General features: G+C 31.9%; 1 protein-coding gene across 1 annotated transcript; it reads left to right on the top strand.

Moving 5' to 3' along the window:
- Window positions 1-3,585: 3,585 nt before the first annotated feature.
- atp5fa1 (ATP synthase F1 subunit alpha) lies at window positions 3,586-9,945 on the top strand. Its single transcript, XM_051092491.1, has 11 exons — window positions 3,586-3,753; window positions 4,437-4,515; window positions 4,621-4,790; window positions 6,183-6,356; window positions 6,464-6,630; window positions 6,714-7,014; window positions 8,759-8,983; window positions 9,063-9,170; window positions 9,251-9,395; window positions 9,487-9,637; window positions 9,720-9,945. The coding sequence occupies exons 1-11, from the start codon at window positions 3,694-3,696 to the stop codon at window positions 9,796-9,798; spliced, it is 1,659 nt and encodes a 552-aa protein (XP_050948448.1). The 5' UTR covers window positions 3,586-3,693; the 3' UTR covers window positions 9,799-9,945.
- The last annotated feature ends 2,076 nt before the right edge of the window (window positions 9,946-12,021 follow it).

The raw sequence follows: 12,021 nt of genomic DNA, 5'->3' as shown, positions 1-12,021 counted from the left end.
GGGGTCTCAAAGCGCATTTCTCATTGGCTGGCCGACTGAAAAATCGACCAATGAGATACTGGGACGCAGAAGCACCGCCCAATTACAACGAATAAAACATTTCAAGGGAAAAAAAATAATGCAGTAATAATTATTAATTTATTCACTGCCAGTCAAAAGTTTTTAAACAGTAATATTTTTAATGTGTTTTTTAAAGAAGTCTCTTCTGCTCACCAAGCCTGCATTTATTTTTTATTTGCAGTAAAATTTTGAAATATTTTTACTATTTACAATAACTGTTTTCTATTTGAATATGTTCAAATGTAATTTATTCCTGTGATTTTAGAGCTGAATTTTTAGCATCATTACTCTAGTCGCATGATCCTTCAGAAATCATTCTAATATTCTGATTTGCTGCTCAAAAAACATTTATTATTATTATATGTTGAAAACAACTGTGTAGATTTTTTCAGATTTCTTTGATGTGTTCAGAAGAACAGCATTTGTAACATTATAAATGTCTTCATCATCACTTTTGATCAATTTAAAGCATCCTTGCTAAATAGAAGTATTAATTGCTTTTTTTTCTTAAAAAAATACTGACTCCAGGCTTTTGAATGGTATAGTGTATAATGTTACAAAAGCTTTTTATTTCAGATAAATGCTGACAAAAATGTAGTCACCTGTTTTAAATATGGAAAATATGAATAATAGTAGTAGTAGTAATAATAATAATAATAATAATAATAATAAATGTCACATGATCCGTCAGAAATCATTCTAATATTCTGATTTGCTGCTCAAAAACATTATTATTATACAGATTTCTTTGATGTGTTCAGAAGAACAGCATTTATCTGAAATATAATCTTTTGTAACATTATAAATGTCTTTATCATCACTTTTGATCAATTTAAAGCATCCTTGCTAAATAAAAGTATTAATTTCTATAGTTTCTTAAAAAAAAAAAAATACTGACTCCAGGTTTTTGAATGGTTTGAGTGTAGGATGTTACAAAAGCTTTTTATTTCAGATAAATGCTGATCGTTGGATCTTTCTATTCATCACAGAATCCTGAAAAAATGTAGTCAACTGTTTTAAATATTAATAATAATAATAATAATAATAATAATAATAATAAATGTTTCTTGAACAGCAAATCAGCATATTAGAATGATTTCTGAAAGATCATGTAATGTTAATGTTGGCTTAAGTTGGTTTAAATAAATAAAAATAATGGAATCAAATTTTTATTTTATACCTTTAATTCACATATAATATTTAATAAAGAATACATATAATAATAATAATAATGAATTTGCAAATATTTCTTTCTAAAAGAATTAATGTTGGCTTGAGTTGGTTTAAATAAATAAAAATAATAGAATCAAATTTTTATTTTATACCTTTAATTCACATATAATATTTAATAAAGAACACATATAATAATAATAATAATAATAATAATAATAATAATAATAATAATGAATTTGCAAATATATATTTCTAAAAGAATTAATGTTGGCTTAAGTTGGTTTAAATAAATAAAAATAATGGAATAAAATTTTTCTTTTATACCTTTAATTCACATATAATATTTAATAAAGATTACATATAATAATAATTATAATAATGAATTTGCAAATATATCTTTCTAAAAGAATTAATGTTGGCTTAAGTTGGTTTAAATAAATAAAAATAATGGAATCAAATTTTTATTTAGTACCTTTAATTCACATATAATATTGAATAAAGAATACATATAATAATAATAATAATAATAATAAATTTGCAAATATATCTTTCTAAAACAATTAATGTTGGCTTGAGTTGGTTTAAATAAATAACAATAATGGAATCAAATTTTTATTTTATACCTTTAATTCACATATAATATTTAATAAAGAATAATAATAATAATAATAATAATAATAATAATAATGAATTTGCAAATATATCTTTCTAAAAGAATTAATGTTGGCTTGAGTTGGTTTAAACAAATAAAAACAATGGAATCAAATTTTTATTTTATACCTTTAATTCACATATAATATTTAATAAAGAATACATATAATAATAATAATAATAATAATAATAAATTTGCAAATATATCTTTTTAAAACAATTAATGTTGGCTTGAGTTGGTTTAAATAAATAACAATAATGGAATCAAATTTTTATTTTATACCTTTAATTCACATATAATATTTAATAAAGAATAAATATAATAATAATAATAATAATAATAATGAATTTGCAAATATATCTTTCTAAAAGAATTAATGTTGGCTTGAGTTGGTTTAAACAAATAAAAACAATGGAATCAAATTTTTATTTTATACCTTTAATTCACATATAATATTTAATAAAGAATACATATAATAATAATAATAATAATAATAATAATGAATTTGCAAATATATCTTTCTAAAAGAATTAATGTTGGCTTAAGTTAATTTAAATAAATAAAAATAATGGAATAAAATTTTTATTTTATACCTTTAATTCACATATAATATTTAATAAAGATTACATATAATAATAATTATAATAATGAATTTGCAAATATATCTTTCTAAAAGAATTAATGTTGGCTTAAGTTGATTTAAATAAATAAAAATAATGGAATAAAATTTTTATTTTATACCTTTAATTCACATATAATATTTAATAAAGATTACATATAATAATAATTATAATAATGAATTTGCAAATATATCTTTCTAAAATAATTAATGTTGGCTTAAGTTGGTTTAAATAAATAAAAATAATGGAATCAAAATTTTATTTTATACCTATAATTCACATATAATATTTAATAAAGAACACATATAATAATAATAATAATAATAATAATAATAATAATAATGAATTTGCAAATATATATTTCTAAAAGAATTTATGTTGGCTTAAGTTGATTTAAATAAATAAAAATAATGGAATAAAATTTTTGTTTTATACCTTTAATTCACATATAATATTTAATAAAGATTACATATAATAATAATTATAATAATGAATTTGCAAATATATCTTTCTAAAAGAATTAATGTTGGCTTAAGTTGGTTTAAATAAAAATAATGGAATAAAAATTTTATTTTATACCTTTAATTCACATATAATATTTAATAAAGAACACATATAATAATAATAATAATAATAATAATAATGAATTTGCAAATATATCTTTCTAAAATAATTAATGTTGGCTTGAGTTGGTTTCTTTCACTTTCTGAAAAGACGTATTCAGTCATAAAGAATGAGAAACGCACCCTTCTTCTTTTTTTGTTTGGTTTTCCTGTTTTATTGTATTTTTTTTCTTTCTGTATTTTTTCAACTTACTGTATCAACACTAACAGTGTTCAGTTATTGAAATGTGCCGCTAAAGTTTGTATTTGAATTGTAAATTGTACACATTTTTTTCCTCCTTTGTATAAAAGCGTCTGCTAAATGCATACATGTAAATGTATTTTTATAATTATTTTTAAATCAACACAAACGCTGTTTAGTGCACATAACCTTGACTGTACATGTTATATTTTGAACAAAAATGTCTTGCGTCGTCCCGAGGAACTGCATCCGGGTCTGTCGCTGACCTTTCCTATATGAGCTGCGCTCGCGACCTCCATTTCCTTCACTCAGCTCCTCGCGCTCCAGCCGGCCGCTGCAGGAGGACACAAGCTCGAACTCCCGCTACACTAAATATCCACAAACATGCTCTCCGTTCGCGTCGCAGCGGCTCTGGCCCGCACCCTGCCCAGACGGGCTGGATTCGTAAGTCTCATTTTGTGGTGTTTTAACGACTGAGCCGGTGAATGTCAGCGCTTGTAAATGGCGTGAGGTTGCGCGTCGCCATCTTGGATTATCTCGGGCCTGCGTTTCATTTAGCTTTATTTGATTTTTGTCGTCATCTACAGCAAAGTGTACGTTAAGGGAACGGAACCTACGTGTTTTAAAAGAGTATTTAAATTACAAAAGATTAAAGTTGCATGTTTAGCAAGGTTGTGATCAATGAATGACATTCCCCATTGAAGGTCAGGAAATGCTACTTGGGTTTATGACATGTCAGCTGTCATTGGTTTTAGTACGCGAATACGTGAATTTGGTGTCTTTTTAGTGTTTAATGTTTAAGTGCGTACTTCTGCGTGTTAGTTTTTATTGCATTGTAGGTTATTTCTTTATTTAGGCGGAAGCTTCGATGACGACATGGTGCGTTGTGCCGCATAATGATGTCTAAGCGCAATCAGATAATGATTTATTGCAAATGAAAAGTTGTACATCCACACTTCGATTTAGTATTTGCAATTGGCCTGCTTTTAAAAGCTCATTTGTAAGCTGAATGGGTGTAGCTCCAGTGACGTGGTTGTTGATGGCACATGAAGGTCAAGGGCTCGCATGCAACATGCTTAAATCTTAAGGTGTGTGTTTATCACAAACCAATATATTTGCAAATGCAGGTTTCCAAGAATGTAGCCGCTGCTGCATGTGTTGGAGCAAAGAACCTGCACACCGCCAGACCATGGCTGCAGAAGACAGGTTATTAAATGTTTAATTTATTTGCACTTGGGTTATCTAGTTTCTTGCTTTCTTTTTGACGCACTTAGAAATGCATGCTCAAAACGTTCTGCGTTTTATTTCCAGGCACAGCGGAGGTGTCCAGCATTCTGGAGGAGAAGATTCTTGGAGCCGATACTGGTGCTGATCTGGAGGAGACCGGCCGTGTGCTGTCCATCGGTGACGGTATCGCTCGTGTGTACGGGCTGAGGAACGTGCAGGCCGAAGAGATGGTGGAGTTCTCCTCTGGTCTGAAGGTGAGTTGGCAAGAGGTCGTGGCTGAGCCATCAAGAAGTCCAGATGATTTATTACAACATATGCAATAAAATAAAAGCCAATGCATATTGTAGTTAGAGATGCACGTTTTAGAAACTAGTGTGTGTATATGCAAACCAGTCAAGTATTGACACACCTATTTTGTTTATTTAATTCACACATTTATAATTTTCAAAATATTCGTAGACTTTGTATATTGTATTTTGTTTAAAGTGTGGACTTCCATAAATATATAAATGCTTAAATGTATAAATACTAGAAAATGGTGTAGTATAAATTAAAATGAAATTGTCTGACTAGTTATGTTGTTAAATTGTACTGTAAATGAATAATCTTAAGTCTGATTATTTAAATAAAATGGTATACACTACCAGTCAAAATAGTTTGGACAGTAAGATTTTATTTTATTTATTTATTTTATTTTATTTATTTTTATTTTTATTATTATTATTTTTTTTAATGATGTCCCTTCTGTTTACCAAGCCTGCATTTATTTGATTCAAATTACAGCAAAAGCAGTAATATTGTGAAATATTTTTACTATTTTTAAAATGTTTTCTATTTTAATAGTTTGTAAAATGTAATTTATTCCCGTGATCAAATTTGGATTTTCAGCATCATTACTCCAGTGTCACATGATCCTTCAGAAATCATTCTAATATGCTGATTTGCTGTTCAATAAACTTTATTATATTATTTTATATTTATTTATTATTTTATATTATTATTATTATTATTATTATTATTATTATTATTATTATTATTATTATTATCATTTTCTTTTTTTTTCAAAATTTTTCTCCACTGTTTTCAACATGTTTTTTTTTTTGAGCAGCAAATCAGAATAGTAGAATGATTTCTGAAGGATCTTGTGACTGAAGTAATGATGCTAAAAATTCAGCTTTGAAATTACATTTTAAAATTTATTCAAATGGAAAATAATTATTTTAAATAGTAAAAATATTTTAAATCATTTTACTGTTTTTGCTGTACTTTAGATCATAAATGCAGGCTTGGTGAGCAGAAGAGACTTTTAAAAAACATTTAAAAATCTTACTGTCAGCTTGACTGGTAGACTTAAGATTAAATTGTTTATATACACTATTTAAAATTGTGTAAAATGGTAAGTGTAAATGACATCAAGTTATCTGATAAAATGGTATAAAACGGTGTAGTTTGAGTAGTTATACATAAAATGATCTATCTGAATACTAGTATTAAAAATACAAATATTGGTTAAATTAAATGGTACACTAAAACCAATTGTATTAAAATTTTTAAAAATTAGCTGGGTTTTAATAATTATGTGTTCCTGTCTCTTTTGTTGGCTTAACTGCATTTTACATTTATGACCCTTTTGTTTCTCTCCATAGGGCATGTCTCTGAACTTGGAGCCTGATAACGTTGGTGTTGTGGTGTTCGGTAACGACAAACTGATCAAGGAGGGTGACATCGTCAAGAGAACAGGGGCTATCGTGGACGTTCCTGTCGGAGAGGAGCTGCTCGGCCGTGTTGTGGATGCTCTGGGAAACCCCATTGATGGCAAGGTCTGACCACCAGCTGGATACTTGCGTAGTAATGGCTCCCCTGAATTTCTTTATCTAATAGTTGCCAGACTTTAGTTGACAAATCTGTCTTTGTTTCTCTTCCAAAGGGACCCCTGGGCTCTAAGCAGCGTAGGCGTGTGGGACTGAAGGCCCCTGGCATCATCCCCCGCATCTCTGTGAGGGAGCCCATGCAGACTGGCATCAAAGCCGTAGACAGTCTGGTGCCCATTGGCCGTGGCCAGAGAGAGCTGATCATTGGAGACCGACAGACTGGGTAAGATGCAGTGACTTTTGAAATGAAATAAAAATGCTTGCTTTGTTTGAGCTTAGTCATCATTTTAAATTTGTTTCCTGCAGCAAAACCGCCATTGCCATCGATACCATCATCAACCAGAAGCGCTTCAACGACGGCACTGAAGAGAAAAAGAAGCTGTATTGCATCTATGTGGCCATCGGGCAGAAGAGATCCACCGTGGCCCAGCTGGTGAAGAGGCTGACAGACGCCGATGCCATGAAGTACACCATTGTGGTGTCTGCTACCGCGTCCGACGCCGCTCCCCTGCAGTACCTGGCTCCATACTCTGGCTGCTCCATGGGCGAGTACTTCAGAGACAACGGCAAACACGCCCTCATCATCTACGACGATCTTTCCAAACAGGTGAGAATTTACTGAAGCTCTGTGGGACAAATCCCACATAATTTGTATTTCAAGGTGAAAAATTTCCCCAACTGGTTCAAATTTGTTGTTTGCCATGTTGACCAATAGAATTTGGCTTGGTTTGTAAGTGACCTCATCTTTAATATGCTGGTGCAAATATCAAAGTCATGCACCAAGCACAACTTTTTCCACATTTTATAATGGTAAACCATATGGGAATTAGGGCTGCATAATTCATAAAACCAAAAGGCAAATATGTCTTGTTGTGAATTTAATTAAATATCCCTGCATGTTTCAGTGAAGTGCAGCCGTTTGCTCTTAGGTTTGAGTATTTCATTATCGGCTGGTGTCTGCACTGGCTTGGTTCATGGTAAATGCTGGCTTATTCAAACTGCATTTGCTCTGTGTTTGGAAACCCTTTAATGCGCGTTTAAGAATTACTTCAGTGGATCACTTTAATATGCATTTGCAATATGCACCAGAAGCACTTCTCAAAAGAAACAACCATGCAGCCCTAATGAGAATTATGTAGTTGCCAAGAAAGGTAAAAGTTAAAAGCTACATTTGCATTTAAAAGTTCCATTTAACTTGCATTTACATTTGCATTTAAAAGTTCCATTTAACTTGCATTTACATTTTAGAGTTGCATTTTAGAATTGAGTTGCATTTTAGAATTGAGTTGCATTTTAGAATTGAGTTGCATTTTAGAATTTAGTTGCATTTAAAAGTAACAATTAAAACAAGTTGTTACATTTATATTTAAGTTACTTAATTTACATTTTAGGATTGAAAGAATTGAGTTGCATTTTAGAATTATTTTTACATTTTTAAAATTAAAACTTTTAAATATTTAAGTTACTTAATTTACATTTTAGGATTGAAAGTTGCATTTAGATTTACATTTTTAAAGTAACTTTAAAATTGTTAGTTTTTACGATTAAGTTACATTTACATTTAAAAGTAACAAAATTACTTAACTACAAGTAACTTTTTTTTTTAAAAAAAATCAGGTTACATTTAACTTGCTTGCATTTTAAAAGTTAAATTTAAGTTACATTTTTAGAATTAAGTTACATTTAGAATTGTTACTTTACATTTAAGTTGCATCTTAAAAGTAACATTTAGAATTAAGTCACTAAGTTGCATTTAAGTTACAATTACACTTACGTAACATTTAGAAGTAAAAGTAATGTAAATTACTTAAAAGTAACTAAGTTACATTTAACTTTTTTACATTTTAAAAGTTAAATTTAAGTTAGAATTGTTACATTTTTAGAATCCGTTACATTTTAAAAGTTAACATTTAAGTTGCATTTACACTTAAGTTACATTTAAAAGTAACACTTAAGTTTGTTAGAATTAAAAGTAAGACTTAGAATGAAGTCATTAAGGTTGCATTTAAGTTGCATTTAATTTACATTTAAAACTTAAAATTAAAAGTAACGCTTAAATTGAAGTTATATTTGCAATTAAAAGTAACATTTAGAATGTCTTAAGTTGCATTTAAGTTACATTTACATTTGTTACATTTAGAAGTAACATTTAGAATTAAGTTACATTTTAAGAGTTACACTTTACACTTAAAAAAAAAAAAAAAAAAAAAAAGTTGCTTACCACCAAGTTGATGCTTTAAATGCTCTCCCAACTTAATAGATGCATCCTGGGATGCTTTTTGAGTTGTATTAAAGGAGTTGACATGTCTTGAGTTTGAATGCAGAAATGAATAGTTAACTCTGCTCTTCAGGCTGTTGCCTACCGCCAAATGTCCCTGCTGCTGCGTCGTCCCCCTGGTCGTGAGGCCTACCCCGGTGATGTCTTCTACCTGCACTCCCGTCTGCTGGAGAGAGCAGCTAAGATGAACGACAACTTCGGTGGTGGATCCCTCACTGCTCTGCCCGTTATCGAGACCCAGGCCGGAGACGTGTCCGCTTACATTCCCACCAATGTCATCTCCATCACTGATGGACAGGTGAGTCAATGCACAAGCAGATCTTCTGCACAATCACTAATTTGACTCCCAAGCTAATGATCTCAATCTCCTCATGCAGATTTTCTTGGAGACTGAGTTGTTCTACAAGGGTATCCGTCCCGCTATTAACGTGGGTCTGTCTGTGTCCCGTGTCGGCTCTGCTGCCCAGACCAGAGCTATGAAGCAGGTTTGTTTTGGCTCCCAATTAATGCCTTTCATCTCATTTTTATGTGAAAATGGTTCTGAAACACCTGTCTGTTTGTCTAGGTGGCTGGTACCATGAAGCTGGAGTTGGCTCAGTACCGTGAGGTGGCCGCCTTCGCCCAGTTCGGTTCTGATCTGGACGCCGCCACACAGCAGCTGCTGAACAGAGGCGTGCGACTCACAGAGCTGCTCAAGCAGGGCCAGTACTGTAAGTACACCACTGCCCCCTATTGCATAGGAGGATAGGTTCCCTCAAGCTACTGCTTTGTAATAACTACTGTTTCCTGTGCTGTTTTAAGCTCCCATGGCCATTGAGGAGCAGGTGGCTGTCATTTACGCTGGTGTGAGAGGACACTTGGACAAGATGGAGCCTAGCAAGATCACCAAATTCGAGAAAGCCTTCCTTCAACACGTCATCAGCCAGCACCAGGATCTGCTCGCAGCCATCAGGTAAGCAATTCTGCTTAAGAAGAGCCTGTGAACGTTGTTCCTGAGCTGCAGCCACTAAATGTTTCTACTCTTGTGCTTCCAGGAGCGACGGTAAGATTTCAGAGGCCTCCGATGCAAAACTCAAGGAGGTTGTGCTCAACTTCCTCTCAAGCTTCGAGTAGACTTTGTTTCCTGTATCGCTAATGTTTTGTCAATGTTTGCATAGTGCTTATGCTTAAATTTATACATCCCTAAAGAGAAATTCAAGTGGCACTTGATCCTCAATGTACAGAAGTCTCCTAACAGAGAATAAAGTGTTCCCAACTCCATTTTTGTTTCTCTGCTTTTATTTTGTGTTTCAATGTTTACTGTAACGTACTTTCTACTGCAAATTAATTGATGCATATAGCTATTAAGTGCTATAAAATACTTTATTTTTGGAGCACTGTATAATTTGTTCAAAAACTATTAAGTTAAATGAATGGTACCAAAATCAGCTTCAGATTATGAACCGTGTTGCCAAGTCCACAGTTTTCCTGCTGTTTTGGGCTCATTAAGTAGTTGCCACAAGTTGGGTTGAAGCGATTCCCAAAAATGTGATAATTAGCCAAATTTAATGGGGAATCCAGCCAAAAATGCATATTTCCACCCCAGGATGCAATTGAGTTTTATTGTGAAAATCTGGCAACCCTGATTATGAATTTCTAATAAGTTTAGAAGTTTAGATCAACTTCTGCTTTTTCCAGTCACTTAATATATATTCTGTTTTATCAAGCTTATTCCATTTTTCTCTTACTATGGACCTAGTGTCGTCTTACAGCTTTGTCTTTTTAATGTGGTTATTTATATATTTTCAGTTTGTCTGCTCATCTAATTTCTGCTAATTTTTAATTATCAGTGTTTTTAGTCTTTGGCAATTTTTATAAATGTAAGGTAGTTTAGTTTTAAGGGTTTTTTTCCAGTTTGGATGGGTGCTTTTTCGGTTAATGTTTTCATTTAGCAGGTGCAATGATATTATTTTTTAGACGCTGCGTAATATCACTGCGCCTGCTGCATCCATTGTACGGCAACAAAGTCCTTGATTATTACGCCGGAATGAGAATATAGTTCCTAGACACATTGGCCTAGAAAATCGCAGCTTTTCATTTTCCATCGGTCTTGGTAGACGATGTTTTTAAATGGGAAAAATATCAAAATTCTTTGGTCATTTGAGCGAGATGCCTAACGGTCTAATCGGATTCAGTGATCTATGCTGATCTATGCTAAAAGTGTTACCGCCAGACCTGGAGATCAGCTGCATGGATTTGAAAATGGTAAAATTCAACTGTTTAACTCTAGGGGAGTTGGAAAATGAGCCTATTTTAAAAAATAGTGACATATTCTAGTTGATTATACTGGTCTGACCATTTAAAACGCAAAACTTAATAGTAAAATTAGTTCTGATTTGCTTTGCCCTTATGTTTGATGCACTAAATGAAATTCGAGTCATGAGATTTTGTGCCTGCTGACAGCAGGTAATTGAGCGTATTGCTTATGCAGGTAAAGTTGAGAGAACGTGACACTTTTTATCCCCCAAATAGCAAGGTTTGTGAACCATATAGTCTTTTAAAAAATATCTTGGAGTCCCTTTAGAGATTTTGATTCACAATGAAAATCTGAGGTTTGCATGAAGAGCTGAAATCTGGGACACTTTTTTTTTTTTTTTTTTTTTTTTTTTTCTTTTAAAACGTCTGATGGTTGCATTGCCTGGAAAAATGAAAATGGTTTGGAACTGAAGTTTTTCAAACCTCTTAACCTAGTTTTTGATTGTCTGCCACTAGTTGTAATATGGTTGAGGTCAGTCCAGTTCAGTACAATGTCATTTCAGGGCAGTTACACATTCTGCCACTAGAGACAGTCAAGACAGTAAAGTTCTTCTCCACTAGTGCTGTTCCAGGACTTCACCACCAGGTGGAAACGGTGGACTTCAGCACATACAAGTGAAGGTTTGTTTAAATATAGCTTTAAATATACATTTTTAAAAGAAATATGGTTACTTTTGAATTGCTGTCAATGAAGAAATATACTTGTAGTTTCCAGATAACAAAGTTATATCATCTAACCCAAGCTAACTAAAACCTAACTCCTTGACAGTAACACATTGTTCTACTGTAGATCATGGTATTTCTAACACATCCTCTAACTCACATTGGTAAGTGACACTACAGAACTGACATTTGTTTTCAAAGTATGGTGAGATATAGAGGTGTTTGAATGTAACGTTATGCTCCTTTATACATGGTCATCAAATGTGAATGTCTACTTACATAAATTTCAGAGACGGCTTTAGATACACGCTCTTAAAAACAAAGAACCTAATTGGAAGTAGAACCAAATAAGTTTTACATTCTGTATGTACATTAGAT

The sequence above is a fragment of the Labeo rohita genome, chromosome 21 (assembly GCF_022985175.1).
Source record: "Labeo rohita strain BAU-BD-2019 chromosome 21, IGBB_LRoh.1.0, whole genome shotgun sequence".
NCBI lineage: Eukaryota > Metazoa > Chordata > Actinopteri > Cypriniformes > Cyprinidae > Labeo > Labeo rohita.
This window is presented reverse-complemented; position numbering and strand designations above follow the sequence as displayed.